Genomic DNA, 17,196 nt, shown 5'->3' with positions numbered 1-17,196 from the left:
TCTGAATTATATTGCCGACAAAGAGTAGAAGTCCAGTGGCCAAATTAAGCATCTCGACAATGTGGTTTCCATCGCTGAAGGGTGAAGGGATGGCGTCCTTGTTCGTGACCGCGCAGCATGAGCCACCCTGCATGGGTGACTTCCTCGATTTACATGGCGTGAGTCCGTCATGACCGAAGCCAAAACCACCATATCACCGGAAACCTGCGGTACCGGTACTGGAGGAAGTCGACCTGGAAGAATAGGAAAGAAATATCAGCATCAGGAAGGTAGTGTTGAGTCTGTCACCACGTGCCTGCTCGCCTAGAGCGTGTCAACTCCACCAACGAATTTAGATGGGAAAGTGTAAAGCCGCAAACATACAGTAGTATGTTCCTGTAACGGGTTGAAGGCAGTTATCTCGGTCATGTCGTCATGCACATACAGACGTGGTTTCCATATCACCTATTATCAAAGCTCAGAAAAAGAGAAGACAAGCTGGGAATCGACGAGTGTCAGCCACAACGACAAGCGTACACTATTCATCTGTGGAAGCGATTGCGGCCATCATAGTCAATCCAAATCGCGTGGAGTCGGTCCGCATCACCCACCCATCGCAGAAGCACAGCTCCACGGCATGAACAAGAGAGCGAACTCTTGCCAGTACTGTCTTGAGATTGTAATGAACGTCGAGGCTGCTCATATTAAACCATATTCACGACGTAAACGCTCAACTAGTTGGCAATCGACCTCTTGGACAACCGTGAAGTCAGATGTCGTTAAAAGAGGTGGCAGAGGAACATGGCCAGCTGTCATCAGCTGCCTGGCTCACTCGCCCATGGTTCATCAGGGGTATGGACACCACTACTAGTAGTGTACTCTAGAATAACATCCAGAAGTCCCTCCCTTCTGAATCTGTCATGTTACAACTCTAGATTTCCTCTTGACGCTGAAAGATACTACGGAATAACAATCATAGCAAGAACTTCTGCTCGCCCCGCGAATTGTACATTAGGACACCTAGGAGATGAAGTGCAGGAACTGACACACAGCGCTGCTTCCCGTCGAGATGCCTGCCAGGGGTAAATGGCATCGGCGTTGAATCTCAACGCTTGGACCACCACTACCAACAGTGGGCTGCACCGTGGAGCTCCCCCCATTCCTCGTCCCTGGAGTGCGGCGTAGCGGGAAGTGGAAAGGTACCTCGACGGCTAGGCTACGAATAAGCCCAGGACCCTTTCTTCCCAAGTTTCCACGACAATTCGTGTGAACATCGTCAGTTTCGGAAACCCATGTAAGACTCGACTGGCGCATTTGGGTTCCCGGTCAAGATGCCCAGAAAAGTGCAAACGTGGGACGACTACGACTCCGCTGTCGACCAGGTACGAGCGCCGTCATCGTTGGCGCAACATACATTGCGAGCATACATCATTGCGCAACACCATCCATGGCTGGCGTGGCCCCCGTTCAACGTCTATGTCGGAGTTGACCCAGTAACTGACATGGACTTAGATTATTCTTACACCGTCCGATTCCGACTTTATCGATCAGCTCATTCCTGTCCTCAAAGATGCGACAGCAAGCGGCCGAACAGCAACGCTCGTCCAGAGCCTTTCCCAGTATGCAGAGGAGCGGGAGGGCGACATCGAACGGATCGGCTTGACGCAACACGAAGAGTTTCTTGGTTCCGTCAGCCAACTACAAACGATACGCGAGGAGACAGTGGCCCTGACTGCCGAAATTCTCGATTTAAACCAGTCGATCCAAGCAAGTACCGAAAAGTTGGCGGAGCAGAAACAGGCATTGGTCGATACACGCCGCGTCCGCCAGAACATCACCGACGTCTCCGATGCGCTCAGGGAATCGCTCAAGATCATGCATGCTGTCAACAACGCCCATGACCTGATTCGCAAGAAGAAGTACTATGGCGCCCTTAAATCGCTGGAGGACCTGCAGAACGAATACCTAGTACCCATCATTCAGAACAAGTATGCCACCCAGTACCGGCTGGCCGATTTGATACAGAAGTCTATTCCCGCTTCGCGGAAAACCATTTCGGAGGCTGTCATGACCGATTTGAACACTTGGCTGTATCGCATTCGTGAGACCTCACAGTTTCTTGGCGAGGTTGCTTTCTTTGGCACAAGGCAGCGGCTGGACCGTCAGCGAGAACGTGCCGAACAAAACCCATACCTGGGTCACTTCAAACTGAACTCTGCGATTGAACTGGTTTTCGACGAGAGCGATGAGTTTGATGTCCTCGATAACGAAGAAGTCCAGGTCGACTTTACACCACTACATGAAGCACTTCATATTCACGAGGCGCTGGGTCAAATCGACAAATTCCGTGCCGAGTATGCGGCCACTCGGCGTCAACAAAAGGAACTCCTCATGCCGAGTTCTGTGAATTTGTCATCCGACGAGGAAGAAAACTCACTTCGTGATCTTCTGGAGCAAATCACCGGGTTCGCCGTGATTGAAAAAGCAACGATACAGCGTGCTCCGCAACTGCGATCCACAGTCGAAGTTGACGAGTTGTGGGATTCCATGTGCCAGACTGCCATCCGCCTCATCTCAAGATCGCTCACAGACGTGGACAATGCTGAACTGCTTCTGAAAATCAAGGGGGATATTGCGCTGTTCATCCAGACAATGGAGGTGAGTAGTCTCGTGCCTGTCAAAGTCTTCGGGGCGCTAACTTGTTTTGCAGAGCTGGAATTACTCTGTTTCCACGTTGAACAACTTCCAGTTAACCCTCTTCTACAAGTATGCCGAGCTGCTCAAGCGCAGATTCAGCGATGACTTTCAAGAGATTGTCTCAACCGACGATTACATGCCCATGCAAATCAACAACGCCGAGGAATACGAAAAGGTCCTCAAAGTCAGTTGGTATACCGAGGAGAAAGCTCCAGAAGAGCTCACGTATGTCACCTATCACCTGCTTTGCAAGTGAGCTTCTGTACTAACACGAGATCAGGTTCCCTTGTGTCCTTCCCTTTTCACAGATGTATCCTCTCTGCTGCATTGACATTAGGAATTTCCTGAATCAGTTCTACTTCTTCTCTAATGATCATTTCCAACATCCCAATATTGTTGACGAAACACTCAGAAAGGTAGGCATTTTACTCCTTCGTATTTCATTCTTACGGTGTCGATATCTAACGCCATAGGCAGTCACTGGACGAGCTGTTGACCGAGAAGGTCTGCCGGACCCTCGTAGAACGCCTAAACTCCCAATATTTGGGTCAGATCGTTCAAATCTTGATCAACCTCGAACACTTCGAAGAAGCTTGCCACCAATTGGAGCAGGAACTAATTCGCGCACGATCATCCACGTCCGCAGGCGGGCCTGTCTCTCTCAAATCAACCGAAGAGTTTAGGAGCAACAAGAAGACGGCCGAGAAACGCATCTTCGAGCTTGTCAACTCCAAGATCGACGACCTTGTCGACACCTCCGACTACAACTGGTACGTTCGACCTACCGCTCCGCGCGACTTTCTGCCTACTGACCATCGCAACAGGATGACTCCGTCTAAGCCCACTGAACCTAGTAATTACATGCAGACCTTGACGAGGTATCTAGAAAACATAATGGGTTCCACCCTTCTTGGTCTGCCTCGAGAAATCAAGGAGCTCATCTACTTTGACGCCCTTAGCCACGCTGCCAACAAGATTCTGGTAAGCTACCACCTCATTTCCCTTCCGAACTTTGACCCCTTTCCCTCATGAAAGTTTTTGCAGTCCTCACTCCTCCTGAAACCGTGCTAACACAATGTCGCTCATCTAAACAGGCTCTACCGCTATCCCCAGACGTCAAGAAAATCAACGCCAACGCTGTTGCTGCCATGGCCATGGACGTGCAGCACCTCTCTGCCTTCGTCGCTAACCTCGAAAATGCCCCTATGCTTGAGCAGAACCTAGACGAACTTCAGCAGACAATCGCGCTCATGCAATCGGACAATCACGACGAGTTCTTCGACATTTCTACGAGGAACAAGAAGTACGGTCGTGTGGATGCCATGAACGGGCCGATATTATTGGAAAAGTGAGTTTGCCGATGCGCAGCATCTCCCCCGTCACCTCCACTATGCCCGTCTGTCACCCGAGAGATCATTCAATAACAATGTACTAACCGTATGCTCCTCTTTCCCCATTATTGTAGGCTCACTTTGGGAGTCGAGAGTACCACTACGAGCCGAGCCGCTGCGCCGCTCGCTAACTTCGGATCGCGCTTCGGTTTGCGTTGATGTCTCGGTCGAGAACTAATAGTATTGTTGTTTGAAAACTTGAATCAGTAACTCAATATACCCCATATCTAGGATGATGTTTTCGTTGCCAACCGGTTCAACTACGTTTAACTGCTCCCAAACCCCCCCTCATTTGGTAGCCATTGCAATTATGTGCTCTCAATAGTCTCCTCACGCAATAGTACGAGTTAACGAGATCACGCTCATTCTTGTAATGTGATCTGACGTGAGGAGCGAAGGGGGGGAGGAAACAAAGAGAGAAAAATAAATGTATAGTTGCCCAAGCCTGGAGGTATAGTCGAGGCCAGTTGTATACCTATGAGAACATCACGTGTTTTCTGGCTCTCGATATACCTACCGCATACGATACTGGAGTTGTTGGGAGATGAGGCTTATTTGCTCCCAGTGAAGGTCCTGCCGCTTAGAAGCTGGGTCCTTACACAGTAGTGGAAATGGAGAAGGGACGAAGAGAGACGAAAAGTGGTTCAGTGAATGGACGAAGAAGAGAGCCGAAGTGACTTGACTACAGGTCAAAGCAACGCGAAATTGAAGTAGCGAGTCTGTAGGATAACGTCCACGCGTTCGTTTGTCTTCACCTTTCTGAAACGTGATGGCAGAAACTCAACTTCACTATTAGTCCATCACCATATTGGTTATGCAGAATGCAGTGGATGTAACGCAGATCCATGAACTAAAAGAGCAAAACATGATAGACATCCTTGTGACATAACCAACCGACCAGCCTTCCAAGCACCTTTCCTCCGTCCATGGTACGGACCTGAAACAAACGAAATAACCCGTATTTACGCCACGCCTTTGTATATTGTTAGATCGGCAGTCTTTGAATCTTATCAAATGAAGATGAAGAACCATGTAAATAAAGAAGCGACCAAGGTGGAAGCCATGTCAGTGTGGCTTGATGCCGTAAGTTCATTACTCCTGCTGCCGCCTTTAAGTTCGTGACAGGTGGGATGTAGAAGACTCTCCAATCTTATCTCCTCCAGAATGCGCGCCCTAGGCGTTCTGTGGTCAAGTCAGCATGTTACCTGGCGAGCGTGATGAGTAGAGAAGCGCATAGATATATGTACCTGCTGAGGAGGCATTGTTGAGTAGTACATGCCATCAACGTCATACATGGGAGGTTGAGGTTGTCCATACGGCGCTGGGGCTCCGGGTTGTACCTGACCAGAGTACATGTTCTGCTGGCGGTAGTCGGCCTCAGGCGCAATCGCATGGCCACCTAGCGTGTAGTCAGGAGCGGCCATGGGGTGCTGTCCGCCATGGTTAGGCGCAGCAACCCCCGGCATGCCTTGAGCTTGCTGGGCCGCGTTTTGGGCAGCCTGCGCGGCAGCAGCAGCTGACTGACCAGTCGCGCGCTTGGCGTGTGTGGAAGCTTCTTCTCTGGGTACAATGTCGATGAGAAAGTCGAACATGTCGGACTTGGATAAGGCCGAGGCGATGTCGCTACGCTGTAGAGTGCGGCGCTTGTTCTCCTCTGCATGAATCCACGCGCGCATCGTTAACTCGGTGATGAAGATATCGCATCCCTTGGCGAAGAGGATAGGTGCTTCGGCAGAGATCATCTTGACTTCCGGGTCCGCCTTCATGACTTTCTTGATTCGTGCCAGGGGCAGCTGATGCAACTTGTAGTCGTGGGTATCATTCTCGAGATGGTTGATGGTTTGTTGCCAGTAAGCTGTCAGGATTTCCTTGTAATTGCCCTGGAGGCCCTGATGAACATTGGCCCATGTTCCCGTGTAAAGGTCTGAGGGAGCAAAGCCTTGTTGAGAGAGCTAGCGACATGAAAGGCGTTAGACTGCCAACTATGATGTGATAGGACTGAGAAGCCCGCTTGCAAAGGGTGAGTACTAACCGCAGCACTGGCACCTATACAGCATATGATGGTGAGTAAACTGTTCCCTGACGGAAAGCGCTGAGACGGCGATTACTTACCATAATGGCCGCCTTGGCTCGTGTCGTAGACAGGCTGCTGGCGTTGTTGCTGGTTATGCCCAGCCGAAGACGGATTTTGGGGATCCATGGCGAATATCAACGTTTGGCGAGCAGCGGGGAAACGGGGACTAGTTGGTCGCAAATCGGTGGCCTGTACTGGATGACTTGGGTCAATGTCAATATACCTCTGTCTGTAGCAACAAAACTTCAGCTTGAATGTCCTGCTGGCGTCGCGTATAATGGTCGCGCTTTGCCGAAGAGCTCTCTGTGTTTCCCAGCCAGGAAGATCTAGCTTCTGCGCGTTGGGCTTAGAAAGAACTATCTATGATGTCGACAAGCCCCTTGGGGTCTTTGTTTACTTAGGACGGAGCCGACGAATGATGATCGCAAAACCGACTCTCACTCAGAAATCCTGCTTGATTGGGCAGAGCGATTGATTGGCGGGACTCCCTGTTTGGGGAGAGGGGAGCAAGTGGGTGGAGTTCAATGTCAATGGACGACTCGCTGCTCCGGGCTCGCCTCTCGTTGACTTCGGGACGAGCCACACGGGCAAGAGCTCCAGTTGGTGAGGAAGGTGAAATGATTGGTGAGATTGGGGGTGTAGGTCCGTCTTTTGGCGTGAAGCCAAAGGCTGGGAAATGCTATTCGCGGGAACTGGCGGATGAGGATGAGATGGACAGACTAGCAGATAAGCACGTACCTGTGAAGCAATGGCTTTACTCAAACAGATGCTGGAGGATGTGAAGAGACGGACAATGGAAACAAGAAAGACGGTAAGATGATGATTTGTGAGTGAAAGCGGTCAGACTCAGTACAAGGAGAAACCAAAAGGTTGGGCATCAGTGAACCTTTTGAAGACTTTCAACAACTCCCGTCCAAATGACTGCCGCAACATTCACTGCAGTCTGCAGCAGAAAGACGCCGAAAGACAACGACTGGCAGCTGTGGCGCGCTACCTGCAGTGACAAGCTCTGCTCGACGTCGCGGCCGCCCCTGCCCCGAGCCCAACCGTTGACAACTGGCACTCTCCAGCCTCATTTTTCCGCGCCCAGAGGTATGTATGACGCACGGCCCGGGGCTGTGGACTGCCAACTCATTGGAGGCCTGGCTCCAGTCGTACAAGAGCTTCACGTGACCGTGGAGCTCAGCACAAGCAATGCCAAGTCTTGGCTGAGATGGGCGGGAACGGACGCCTGGACATTTCCCCGCCGGCTCCACTCAAAAATTTATCTTTTTCTTGTCCCCAATTTGCTGTGAAAGCTTCGACTTTTCTTCCCTTCTCTTCCCCTCTCGCCAATTGCTTGCAAATCTTGAGCAGCTTTTCCACAGTCTTCATTTCCCGAAACTGTGCATTTGGCCGACCAGCAAGATGGCGGCTTCTGTACTCGGCTTGTCCGATGCTGAGATCGACAAACTCCTTGCTGAAGCCGAGTCTCGCCTTGCGAACTCGGACAGCTCAAATGCTGTCGCGGCTCCCCAGCAAGACGCCGCTGTTGCACCCGCAGCGCAAATCCCCGTAGTGGTTGCGGCTCCCTCGGCCGCTCCTGCTGAGGTGGTGAAGCCAACCTTGGAGAACAAGTCCAAGAAGTTGTCGGTTCGGGTGCCCCAATCCAAGGATAAGAGCAAGGTACGTTCAGCGGTCCTCAGCACGCATCACATCCCTTCCATGATGAAAATCTATCCCATTTTTTCATGACGCAGGTCGGCGCCCCGTCATGGGGTTGCTGTCTGCACCATAATGATTACCTTTATGTTCATAGTTACTCTGACTGGACATCCTTTCTCTTCCGTTCCTGCTCTAAGACTTTGCAGATCAGTATGCTGACTAGAGAAACAGGGACCTAAGAATGACGCTGGCGCCGATTGGTTTAACATGCCCCGTACGAATCTGACCCCTGAGCTGAAGAGAGACTTGCAAATTTTGAGAATGCGTGAGGTCGTCGCCATGGGAAAACAATACTTCAAGAAGGACACTCGCAAGGACTTTGTGCCCGAGTTCTCTCAAGTTGGCACTATCATTGCTGGTGCTACTGACGGTCGTGACAGCCGACTGACCCGCAAGGAGAGGAAGCGGACCATTGTCGAGGAGGTTCTTGGTGCTGAGGTTGTTGACAAGTACAAGAACAAGTACCACGGCATCCAGGAGAAGAAGCAGAGCGGAGGAAAGAACTTCTACAAGAAGCTCGTCAACGGAAGGAGAAAGCGCAAGTGATCCGAACAACACCCTATGGTCAAATTACCTTGCGGGACACCTTCGACCGTACCACAACCAACATCATATGCACGCGATTGTTGCAGCAAGCAACGATGCGACACCGATACCAAAACGCCGCTTCCGGCTCCTCGTCGGTTGACCTTGGTCGACACGACAGAGGATTGGCATCATGCAGGGCAATATTGTGTGGGATTAATAGTGTTATTTCAGTCTTGAGCTTTAGTTCGACTGCACAACAGTATCCCTCGTCCGCGTGGCGATCAGAGAAGGCATCTCTGCCATTTGTTGCGAGATTGCCAGGACTTTTTTTTATTTTTGATAGGAATGATGGAGCAATCTCCGTTAGATAGCCGCGACGTCACAGACCGGTGCCTTGAGAAGCCGAACATCGGACAATCCAATGTTTGATAACCACTTGATGTCTCCTATGCTACTAGTGACTTGTTATTTTGCTTCTGTTCGCTCTCTGTGATGGTGATGTTTTGGTAGCTCAAGAAATGGGCGTCACTAGCTCCTTATCGATAAGAACCCCGAATTGACCCCCAGTATGGAACCTGCGCTAAAAACTCGGTTGATCCGCGCAGCGCGCGACGGCAACTTGGAGACGTTTAATCTCCCAGACCACCCAGAGCGAAGATGATAATAAGGCCAGTAGTACGGTCCCTCCAGGGACGGGCGGTAAGAATTCTCCTCATGCGTTTGTAAGATGTGTGCGCTTGTGGGATAGTTGTCTAATCTGCTTGGGGACGGCAGCCTCTTGCGACCCTCCGGTCCGCCCAGAGCGTCTTCCAGCCGTTGCCCCAGCTCCGGCGCAATGCTTCCGTGTAAGTGACCAGAGTGCTGCTGAGATCCTTGGGTATGCGCGGGCAGGAACTAAGAGTTGAGTAGGACCACAGGTCCCGATGCCGCCTCCAAGGCGAGGTTAGTAACCATTGCCGCAAATAATCCTCCTCGATAACGTCGCCGTGCCTCCGAAACCCGCCCACCCACTCGTCGAAGACCCCGCCGATGTGCACGCACTCCCTCCCTCCATCTATCGTCACATAAGCGAACCAGCCCAGGCGGTGCAGAATGACTGACCGGTATATGCTGCTAGCACCACACCGATCGCCCGGATCACGACGACCACCGAGGCCCCCAAGGACCAGAAGAAAGCCAAGGCCGCCGCTGCCGCCGCCGCGGAACCCGAGGAGCAGGAGGTGATCATGTCCCGTATGCCCCGCTCCCTCGAGGCCCTCTACCTCCAGCCGCTTCGTCGCGAAGCCGAGTATGGCGTTCCCTCGTGCGACCTCCAGCTCCGGTCCTATTCGATCCGCAACCTCGAGTTCTTCTGCGACTTCGCCCTTCGCGCCGCCTACTACCTCGGCCTGCCTGCCTTCGGCCCCGTTCCCCTGCCGCGTATGATCGAACGCTGGACCGTGCCCAAGTCGCATTTCATTTTCAAGAAGTCGCAGGAAAACTTTGAGCGTGTCACACTCAGAAGACTGATCCAGATTAAGGACGGCCACCCGGAGACGGTGCAGCTGTGGTTGGCCTTCTTGCAGAAGCATGCCTACTATGGTATCGGTATGAAGGCCAACGTTTGGGAGTTCAGCAAGCTTGGTACGTGGATTACCGTCCCATATTTGCTTCGGAAGACTGTTTTTCGGTTGCCTGTATGCTAACCAGCGTCTCCAAATCAAACAGGTGTCAGCAAGGCCATGGACGAGAGCAAGAGCGAGGTGGAGAAACTTCTGGAGACCAGGTGGGAACACCTCAGCCATGTCAGCGACATGAAGGGTGTCGGCAACTTCGAGGACTTCCTTGCCAAGGAGAGACTCCGGATTTCGGGTGGACGCTAAGCGGATACACCAACTGCTGGTCCCGTCTCAAGCCCTTTAAGCCTGGGTGGTTGTTCTTGTTGTCTGTCTCTCTCTGGTCAGGTTTGTCCCTTTTGTCTTCAGCATATGGCCCGTCCTTTGTGTATAGATACTGTAGCATAAGAAATGTATAGTACAGATCAGGAGACGATCATGGCTCGACTGTGCTGTGCACGAGAAAGACTAGACGGAAATTGCCACTGGAGGAGATCGATGCGAGGAAGCACCATGGGAACGACGGCCAGATTCTAAGCAATACAGACCACAGATACAGACATCCCATATAGCTTTTATCTACCGAAAATGTGTCCGAACCAGATCACCCAGTATCTATCTTACAAAAACCTCCCACTCTGCATGTCCTCAAGCACCCAACTCCACAGCCCTCCTGACCCTACTCATCGTCCTCTCCGCACTCTCATTAGCCTTCCTCGCCCCCTCCCGAATAACCTCATCCAAATGACCTCCCTCCTTCCCCCCATCCTCCTGCAACAGCTTCAAATATTTCTCCCTAATCGGATTCAGCTCTCTCTGCACCACCTCGCTCACCCTCTCCTTTAACTTCCTCAACGGATTCTCCTCCCCTTCTCCTCCTAGCCCACCATGAATGCCCACAACTTCAGCATTAATCTGGGCCGCGATCTCCTGCGCGGAACGGTTTTGCGTATCAAAATGGCTGAGCAGCTGAAGCAGGTTGGAGACGCCGGGGCGTTGGATCGGGTCGAAGGTGATGCCCAGGGAAGGCGTGAGCGAGTCGGTCCGCGCTTTGAGGATCTTGGCGTGGATCTCGGAGGGGGTGTCGGTAAGGAGGATGCGGGAGGAAGGGTCGGGGTCGGATTTGGACATTTTTTTGGTGGGAAGTTGGAGAGACATTACGCGTTTTGTTGGAGCTGTGTATAATATGTGGAGGTGGTTAGTTGATGAAGCAGTTACTCGAGACTCGAGGTATCTTAAGCGGAAGGGCCACGGGTTGAGAAGACATGACGATGTACTTACACAAAATCGTCTCGGGAGCTACCAACACCTTGCCCTTATAGGCGTGGTTGAAGTTGGTCACGCATTCCCTAGCAAACTCCAGATGCTGCCTCTGATCTTCGCCGACGGGGACATGGGTCGCCCTGTGAACGAGGATATCCGCCGCTTGAAGGATGGGGTAAGAGAACAAGCCGTGCTTGAGAGAGGATTTGGCCTTGTCATCTAGCACGTGGGCGTCGTCTGCTAATTGTAGTTTGCTCTGTAGTAAAGTAGTTTCCACACACATACCATCAGTCGCTGGTCTCGTGTTCAAACCTTTCCCCCGCTCGTTCTCTTTCTCTCTCTTTTCTCTCTCATCGAACAATAATCTCAAAGAAACTCACCTTCCACTGCGTCATCCTAGACAAATACCCCGTGCTAGCTGTACAACTCAAAATCCACTGCAACTCCGAATGCCCTGGCACCATGCTCTGGTAAAAGATGGTGCACCTCTTGGGGTCCAAGCCGATGGCCAGCAGCGCCGCAAGCATTTCTCTCTTCCATTTCTTGAGGTTGCCGCGCTGCTGCGGCACGGTGATGGCGTGCAGGTCAACCACGGAGAAAATGAGATCCGTCGTCTCAGGATCCGCGCCGTCCTGCATGCGCTTCCATTGCTGAAGGGCGCCGAGGTAGTTGCCCAAGTGCGGTATGCCTGTGGGCTGGATACCGGAGAAGATTACTTGTCTTTGTGCCTTTTTGGTCGGTGTTGCGGTTGGTGTTGCTGTTGTCTCAGACGAGGAATTAGAAGAATAAGGTCGTTGTTGGAGATTTGATGCTCTAGTGGTGAGAGAAGTAAGGCGATGCCGGCACATAAGGCCGTAGGGCCTGGTGAGGGACTTCATGTTGCGGGAGAGGGTTTACCTCCAAAGACTAATCACAGTGTCGTGCCGTGCCGTGCGTGTTAGTTTTTGTGTCACAGACAAAAACGTAAGAACTGTCTTTAAAAGGGACAGCTTCCTTTGTGGTAAGCACATAGACTTTTAGTGACTGGGTGTTTGAACTTACACTGGGACGTAGTGAATTCAGTCTGGGTGAAGCTCGACTGGAGATAGGACGAACTGTGGTTGAAGAGTGAGGGTTGTGTATGGAAGTATGACCGCCCACCCTTGATGCACCTGGGGCTTGGCAGGGTTATAGATGGAGGTGACGCTAGGACCACGTATAGACACAATAGAGCTCTTTGTCGAGCCCTTCCTCGCTCGCTTCATAACCCTTATACACAAGAAGCACGTCATTGGCAAGTGTGTGCCTGATGGTAAATTGAGTAGCATTCCGAAAGAATCATTTACACCATCTGTTGTTGTCGACTAAAACAGTAACTAGGTCCCAATTTGGCTTACAACGTTGCCTACCATGTCCAAATGATGCTTTCAAGAGCCGTTGTCAAGATAACCTGCACAGGAAAGAGCAAATTCGACTTATTACAGAGAAAAGGTTACAAAAGTTCCTTCATAATCTCTATCCAGTTTTAGGCTCGTAAGTACCATTGCACAAGCCTAGGAAGCATATGAAAAGTTTGAACCCCTGCAAGCCAGCCAGAACTCTCTAACTACCTGGTTGGTGGCCCTCGCCCCTCTCAGTCTGTATAAATTGTAGGTCAGCAGTTTGTATACGGAAGAACCAAGTAACTGACAGACTTACCCAATAATCTTCCTCAAAAAGGTTGACTTCTCGTCGTTGCCTACCTGCTGACCGGGGAAACTGGGGTCGAAGAGCGCCTGTTCGAGCCACTGCCTTGAACGCACTTGGCTCGTCACAAGCTTCTTGAGAGGGTCACTTAGCTTGTCTAGCTCGCTTCTTGCAGCGTTGCCCCCGATATTTTGGATGAGAGTCTGCGATATAAGCGGCCCGAGGTGCTCCATGGCGGCGTTGATGGTTCCCTGAAGATCGGGTGAATCAGACTTGAGGGTAATGAAGTTACTCTGATTTAACATGTTAGTCAGCAAACATTTTGGTTAATCATTCAAGGAGCCCGAAGAGACATACCCAAAATTCCGCCGACGCTGTCTTCGGCAGAGGTTCCTTCCCGTTTAGGACCTTGAGCGAGAACATGAAAAAGAACTCGAGCATCTGTGACGGCTGAATCTGGAACACCACCTCCGGGTATCTTGTCATAATCTTGTCCACGAAGCAAATGCCGTTCTGGGCTACTTCTGTGTCGCTTTCTGGTTCCGGAAGACTACTGAGCATGTTGATTACCCAAGGCAGTAGCTGAGCCAGTAAAGATGGAACCATATTCTTTGGTCCCCTGTACAGACTTCCGACAAACGAGCATGCTGTGCTCAACAAAGTGCCCAGCCTAGGCGTTTCGAATCTTTGTTGACTGAGGAAATTTGTCACGACTTCAGGAGGGAACACAAACGGGCCCGGCTCGGTCTCTGAAAACCCTGCTCGAAAGATGATGCATATTATTTCAACGATCTCTCCGCTGGTGTTGAAATTCTTCTGCATCTCGACCAAGACGTTGAGGATATCGGACTGGATAGCAGAGAGTTTCGGGTCCTGGCTGGCGAAGAATGGATCGGCGTCAATGTCAACCACATGCTCCTTGACATCCTGCATACCCTTAGCCATACTTTGCAGCGATCGGAGAGCACGGACGGCGAGTTGCTGAGAGACTTCATCGGCAGAAGGAACATCGCCTGGTTGCTCAACACCGCGCAAGAAGTTGGGGTCAGACAGGTTCAATATGCTGGGCTGCTGTTTGAGCTGGACAGCACGCTCGCAATCTGCCTTGATGATCGAGTAGAGGTTCTCAAAGACAGCCAGCTTCTGGTTGGAATCCGGAATGGCCTGGATGATAGAAGCAATGGCAAGGATGATACGTTCCTCTGCAAGGGAGTCGAGAACCTGTCTGCTACGAATTGTTTGGTAGTGCATGATGAAGGCCGGTGCTTCGCTCGTGAGAATGCAGCGACACGACGAGCAGAGAGTCGAGATGGATTTCGCAGAAGGCCCACCAAGAACAGGGTCGCCAACGGCCGCGAATAGCAGGTTGAGCGCATGAGGAAGATACTCGGAATGGCGCTCAAAATACTCGCAGTACCGCTCAATGAGCAAAAGACCTGTCTGGCGCAGGCGTAGCGGGACCGGACCTTGAGCCTGGCCGAGAAGATCAAAAAAAGGTGAAGCAAAGACCTTGCTTAACTCCACGTCATATTGGGGGTCTTCCGTGATACAGTCGGACAGGGATCCGAGACAGAATGCCGATGCCTCAACTTCGGCCCATGACTGAACAGAGAGGGCCTGGAGGAAAAGACCAGAGAAAAACGAGACCAGAGTGAGATTCTCGAGAGTGAATATAGATTGTAGCATATCCGCTATGTCTTTTCTCGCATCCGTAAAGCCGACACGCTCATTGGAATCCCATTCGGCGAAAGTCTCTGCAGGGGGCCATTGTGCCTTCCTCCAGCAGTTCGACACGACGCTCTTGAGGTGTTGTTCAGCATGCGAGCGCCAGACGTTTACTTTTGCTTCGTCTTCCGAGTAAATATTGTCGATCATGGTTTCGACAAACGTGGCCCAGAACTCCAGGGCAGGGACAAATATCGAATCCTCGCCCACCAGATAGCCATCAGCAGCGAGAAGACCGGCCAGCCTGGCCAGAAACCTCTGGGACCGCTCGTCTGTGCTACACATGAGATCCGACACCTTGGCATCACCATACGCAAGCATGAGAAGACCAAATGAAATGCCATCAAGCTGATGGTCGCCGTGAATGACCCTGTTGTAGTGTTCTGCCGCCCATTCGCTGTCGAATAAAGAGGCCAATGACGCATAATGTGCCTCTGTGAAGAATCCCGAATAATTGCTCAGTACGTCACTGAAGAGTTCGGCGGCCGGCTGGAATAAATCGTCGATGGCGAAGCAGTTGAGAGCCGGGCCAACAAGTTCCCGTAGATGTGTCACTAGAACATCGGTATTTGAGGACAGTCGCTGAGCATAGAGAATCCAGGCCTACATGATCGTCAGCGACCAGTTCGTCCATATCGGCAACCCTGGGATAAACCTGTTTCTTCCACTCACCTGAAAACAGACAAGCGACTCCCCCTGAGTCTGGTAGGCGTCATCTGATGGGAGGAATCCGCGTGCTAGCAATGAGGCCAAGTCGAAGGCATTACGAACGAGACGCTCGTGTACATGGATGTACTTGATCGAATTCATATCCGTCTTCCCGACTTCTTCAACAAGGGAGGTTGCGAACCAGACGGCGACCTTGAGTTTCGAAATTTCAAGATTGTTGGCAATGATAGGAGTCTCTAGAGCGTCGTCCAATGCCTCGATAGGGGTAGCCCGTCCGATATCGAGACTGTGAAGGAAGTGCCGAAGGCAGTTGGGCCATAGCTGAGAAAAGTGGATGAAGAATGTGGCGAGAGCAACGCACAACTTTTTGATCACAAAGGGAGCAACACCCTGGGCGCACGATGCTATTGTCCAGCCAAGGATGTTTTGCAGCAGCTCCTTTGCCTCATCGTCGTTGAGGTTGGCACTTTAGAGAGTTTGTCAGTCTGCTAAGGCCTAACAGGGAAGAGGAATGGCATGGCAAAGGTATCTACCTGTCTTTGTTGAGTTTTACAATAATCGTCAAGGCCGCATAAAATTTGATGTTGTCATTTGGGTTTCCAATCAAGCTCTGGGCAAGTTGCCAACCCTCGGGGGACTTTTGCAACCTCTGGAGAATCTCCTGGATGCGTGAGACGGTCTCAGGGGGGTTTGGCTGATAGAGAGCTATTATCAACTGTCAGCAGAAGTGAGTCGCGTTAGCCTCGTGGTCTCTACGGGCGTCCTGGTTCATTAATCCGCCATCCTCTTATCACGATTCCTCTTACCTGTTCCACCTCAGCCAAACTGGTGGGTAAGGGTAGTGGCTCCATTATTTAGTGAACTCTACCAGGTTCGTGAGGAGGAGTGCGAGTGCAGAAATATGCCCGACGGTCGTCCAACTTGGCGAGGAAAGGTGAAGGCGCGTGTTGGTGAGGAATGATGCCAAGGAAGAGAAGGTTACTAGAATAGTGGATCGTATCGGTGGGTCGTTTGGTTCCAGAACCGTCAATTTGTTATCACTCTGATATAGGTAGAGGTATGTGCAAGAACAGAGACGGGAGATGGACTCTTGCTGTTGAAGAGACCGCGCTTGTAGTGTTGTTCCTTTCTGTTTTTGCAATGACTTGACCACATCGAAAAAGAGGTTTTACAAGACCGAAGTTTGTGCGTGGTTGTTCCAGTTTTTTGGTGATGAAAAACGACTATGGAGCCTGGCCTGGATGTGGTGGGCTAGAATTGGCAGTGTTTTTGTCTCAACTCTCAAGTGTCCATCTCCTGAATACACGCTATCGTAGGGCTTCAACTAACAGTATGTATGTAGTGAGGTGTGGTAGCAACGGGACCCACCTGGCGGAGGCGGCCGCAGAGCCGGTGGAGGCGGGGGGAGGGTGGCTCAAAATGGAAAGTACCTACTACCTCTACCTAGCCCCAGGGCACGCAATGATGGGCGTTGATCGTTGGGCCCAGAGGAGCTCCCGACCCGCGTGGGATGCGAGTTGAGCCCACCAAATCTGATAGGTACCACTACAGTAGGCAAGGTAGGAAGGTACCTGCGATAACCCGTCCCGTCGTGTGACCAGAACGTTGCGACTGGACGTGCTGTGTAGAGCGGGAGGTACCCGTCCACCAACTACGCCCAAAGTAGAAGTCCCCAAACTTGACTCTTCCATTCGTCCAAGTCAAAAGGTGATAGCTTCTCGGTAGCTGCTATCCTATAAAACCACCGCCCCTTGCGACGTTACGGGAACACTCCTCTCCTCTCCATGCGTAATTTTTGGTCCTTTCCCTCTTCTTGCCTGACAGCAGTTGCGTCTTCTGTCCCCCGACCAGCCAGCCGCTCCCAAGCCGCCAGGGTTCTACATAATCTGCCCAGGGCCTTGACTGC

General features: G+C 51.6%; 5 protein-coding genes across 5 annotated transcripts; 3 read left to right on the top strand and 2 right to left on the bottom strand.

Annotated features, from left to right (window-relative positions):
* Positions 1-1,310: 1,310 nt before the first annotated feature.
* Positions 1,311-4,322, top strand: NEUTE1DRAFT_63061 (uncharacterized protein; the record flags this gene model as incomplete). Its single annotated transcript, XM_009852601.1, has 8 exons — positions 1,311-1,361; positions 1,492-2,637; positions 2,690-2,901; positions 2,957-3,092; positions 3,154-3,446; positions 3,501-3,657; positions 3,771-4,024; positions 4,142-4,322. 8 exons carry the CDS (start codon positions 1,311-1,313, stop codon positions 4,224-4,226), a joined length of 2,334 nt encoding a protein of 777 aa, XP_009850903.1.
* A 515-nt stretch (positions 4,323-4,837) lies between these two features.
* On the bottom strand, positions 4,838-6,980 carry NEUTE1DRAFT_116947 (uncharacterized protein; the record flags this gene model as incomplete). Its single annotated transcript, XM_009852600.1, has 5 exons — positions 4,838-5,249; positions 5,315-6,019; positions 6,100-6,113; positions 6,180-6,343; positions 6,880-6,980. 4 exons carry the CDS (start codon positions 6,265-6,267, stop codon positions 5,241-5,243), a joined length of 816 nt encoding a protein of 271 aa, XP_009850902.1.
* Positions 6,981-7,437: 457 nt separating this feature from the next.
* Positions 7,438-8,807, top strand: NEUTE1DRAFT_81733 (uncharacterized protein; the record flags this gene model as incomplete). The annotated part of the gene is made up of 2 exons (XM_009852599.1): positions 7,438-7,806; positions 8,017-8,807. The coding sequence occupies 2 exons, from the start codon at positions 7,549-7,551 to the stop codon at positions 8,389-8,391; spliced, it is 633 nt and encodes a 210-aa protein (XP_009850901.1).
* A 223-nt stretch (positions 8,808-9,030) lies between these two features.
* NEUTE1DRAFT_129663 (uncharacterized protein) lies at positions 9,031-10,501 on the top strand (the record flags this gene model as incomplete). The annotated part of the gene is made up of 5 exons (XM_009852598.1): positions 9,031-9,072; positions 9,148-9,218; positions 9,283-9,315; positions 9,491-9,996; positions 10,081-10,501. The coding sequence occupies 5 exons, from the start codon at positions 9,031-9,033 to the stop codon at positions 10,233-10,235; spliced, it is 807 nt and encodes a 268-aa protein (XP_009850900.1).
* A 17-nt stretch (positions 10,502-10,518) lies between these two features.
* On the bottom strand, positions 10,519-16,141 carry NEUTE1DRAFT_122164 (uncharacterized protein; the record flags this gene model as incomplete). The annotated part of the gene is made up of 10 exons (XM_009852597.1): positions 10,519-11,143; positions 11,250-11,393; positions 11,656-11,988; positions 12,273-12,382; positions 12,435-12,479; positions 12,909-13,189; positions 13,254-15,224; positions 15,294-15,756; positions 15,824-15,984; positions 16,097-16,141. 10 exons carry the CDS (start codon positions 16,139-16,141, stop codon positions 10,617-10,619), a joined length of 4,080 nt encoding a protein of 1,359 aa, XP_009850899.1.
* Between the last annotated feature and the right edge of the window lie 1,055 nt (positions 16,142-17,196).

Source organism: Neurospora tetrasperma (assembly GCF_000213175.1).
Source record: "Neurospora tetrasperma FGSC 2508 unplaced genomic scaffold NEUTE1scaffold_3, whole genome shotgun sequence".
NCBI classification, from domain to species: domain Eukaryota; kingdom Fungi; phylum Ascomycota; class Sordariomycetes; order Sordariales; family Sordariaceae; genus Neurospora; species Neurospora tetrasperma.
Note: the sequence above shows the minus strand (reverse complement) of the source record. Positions and strands in the feature narration are given on the sequence as shown.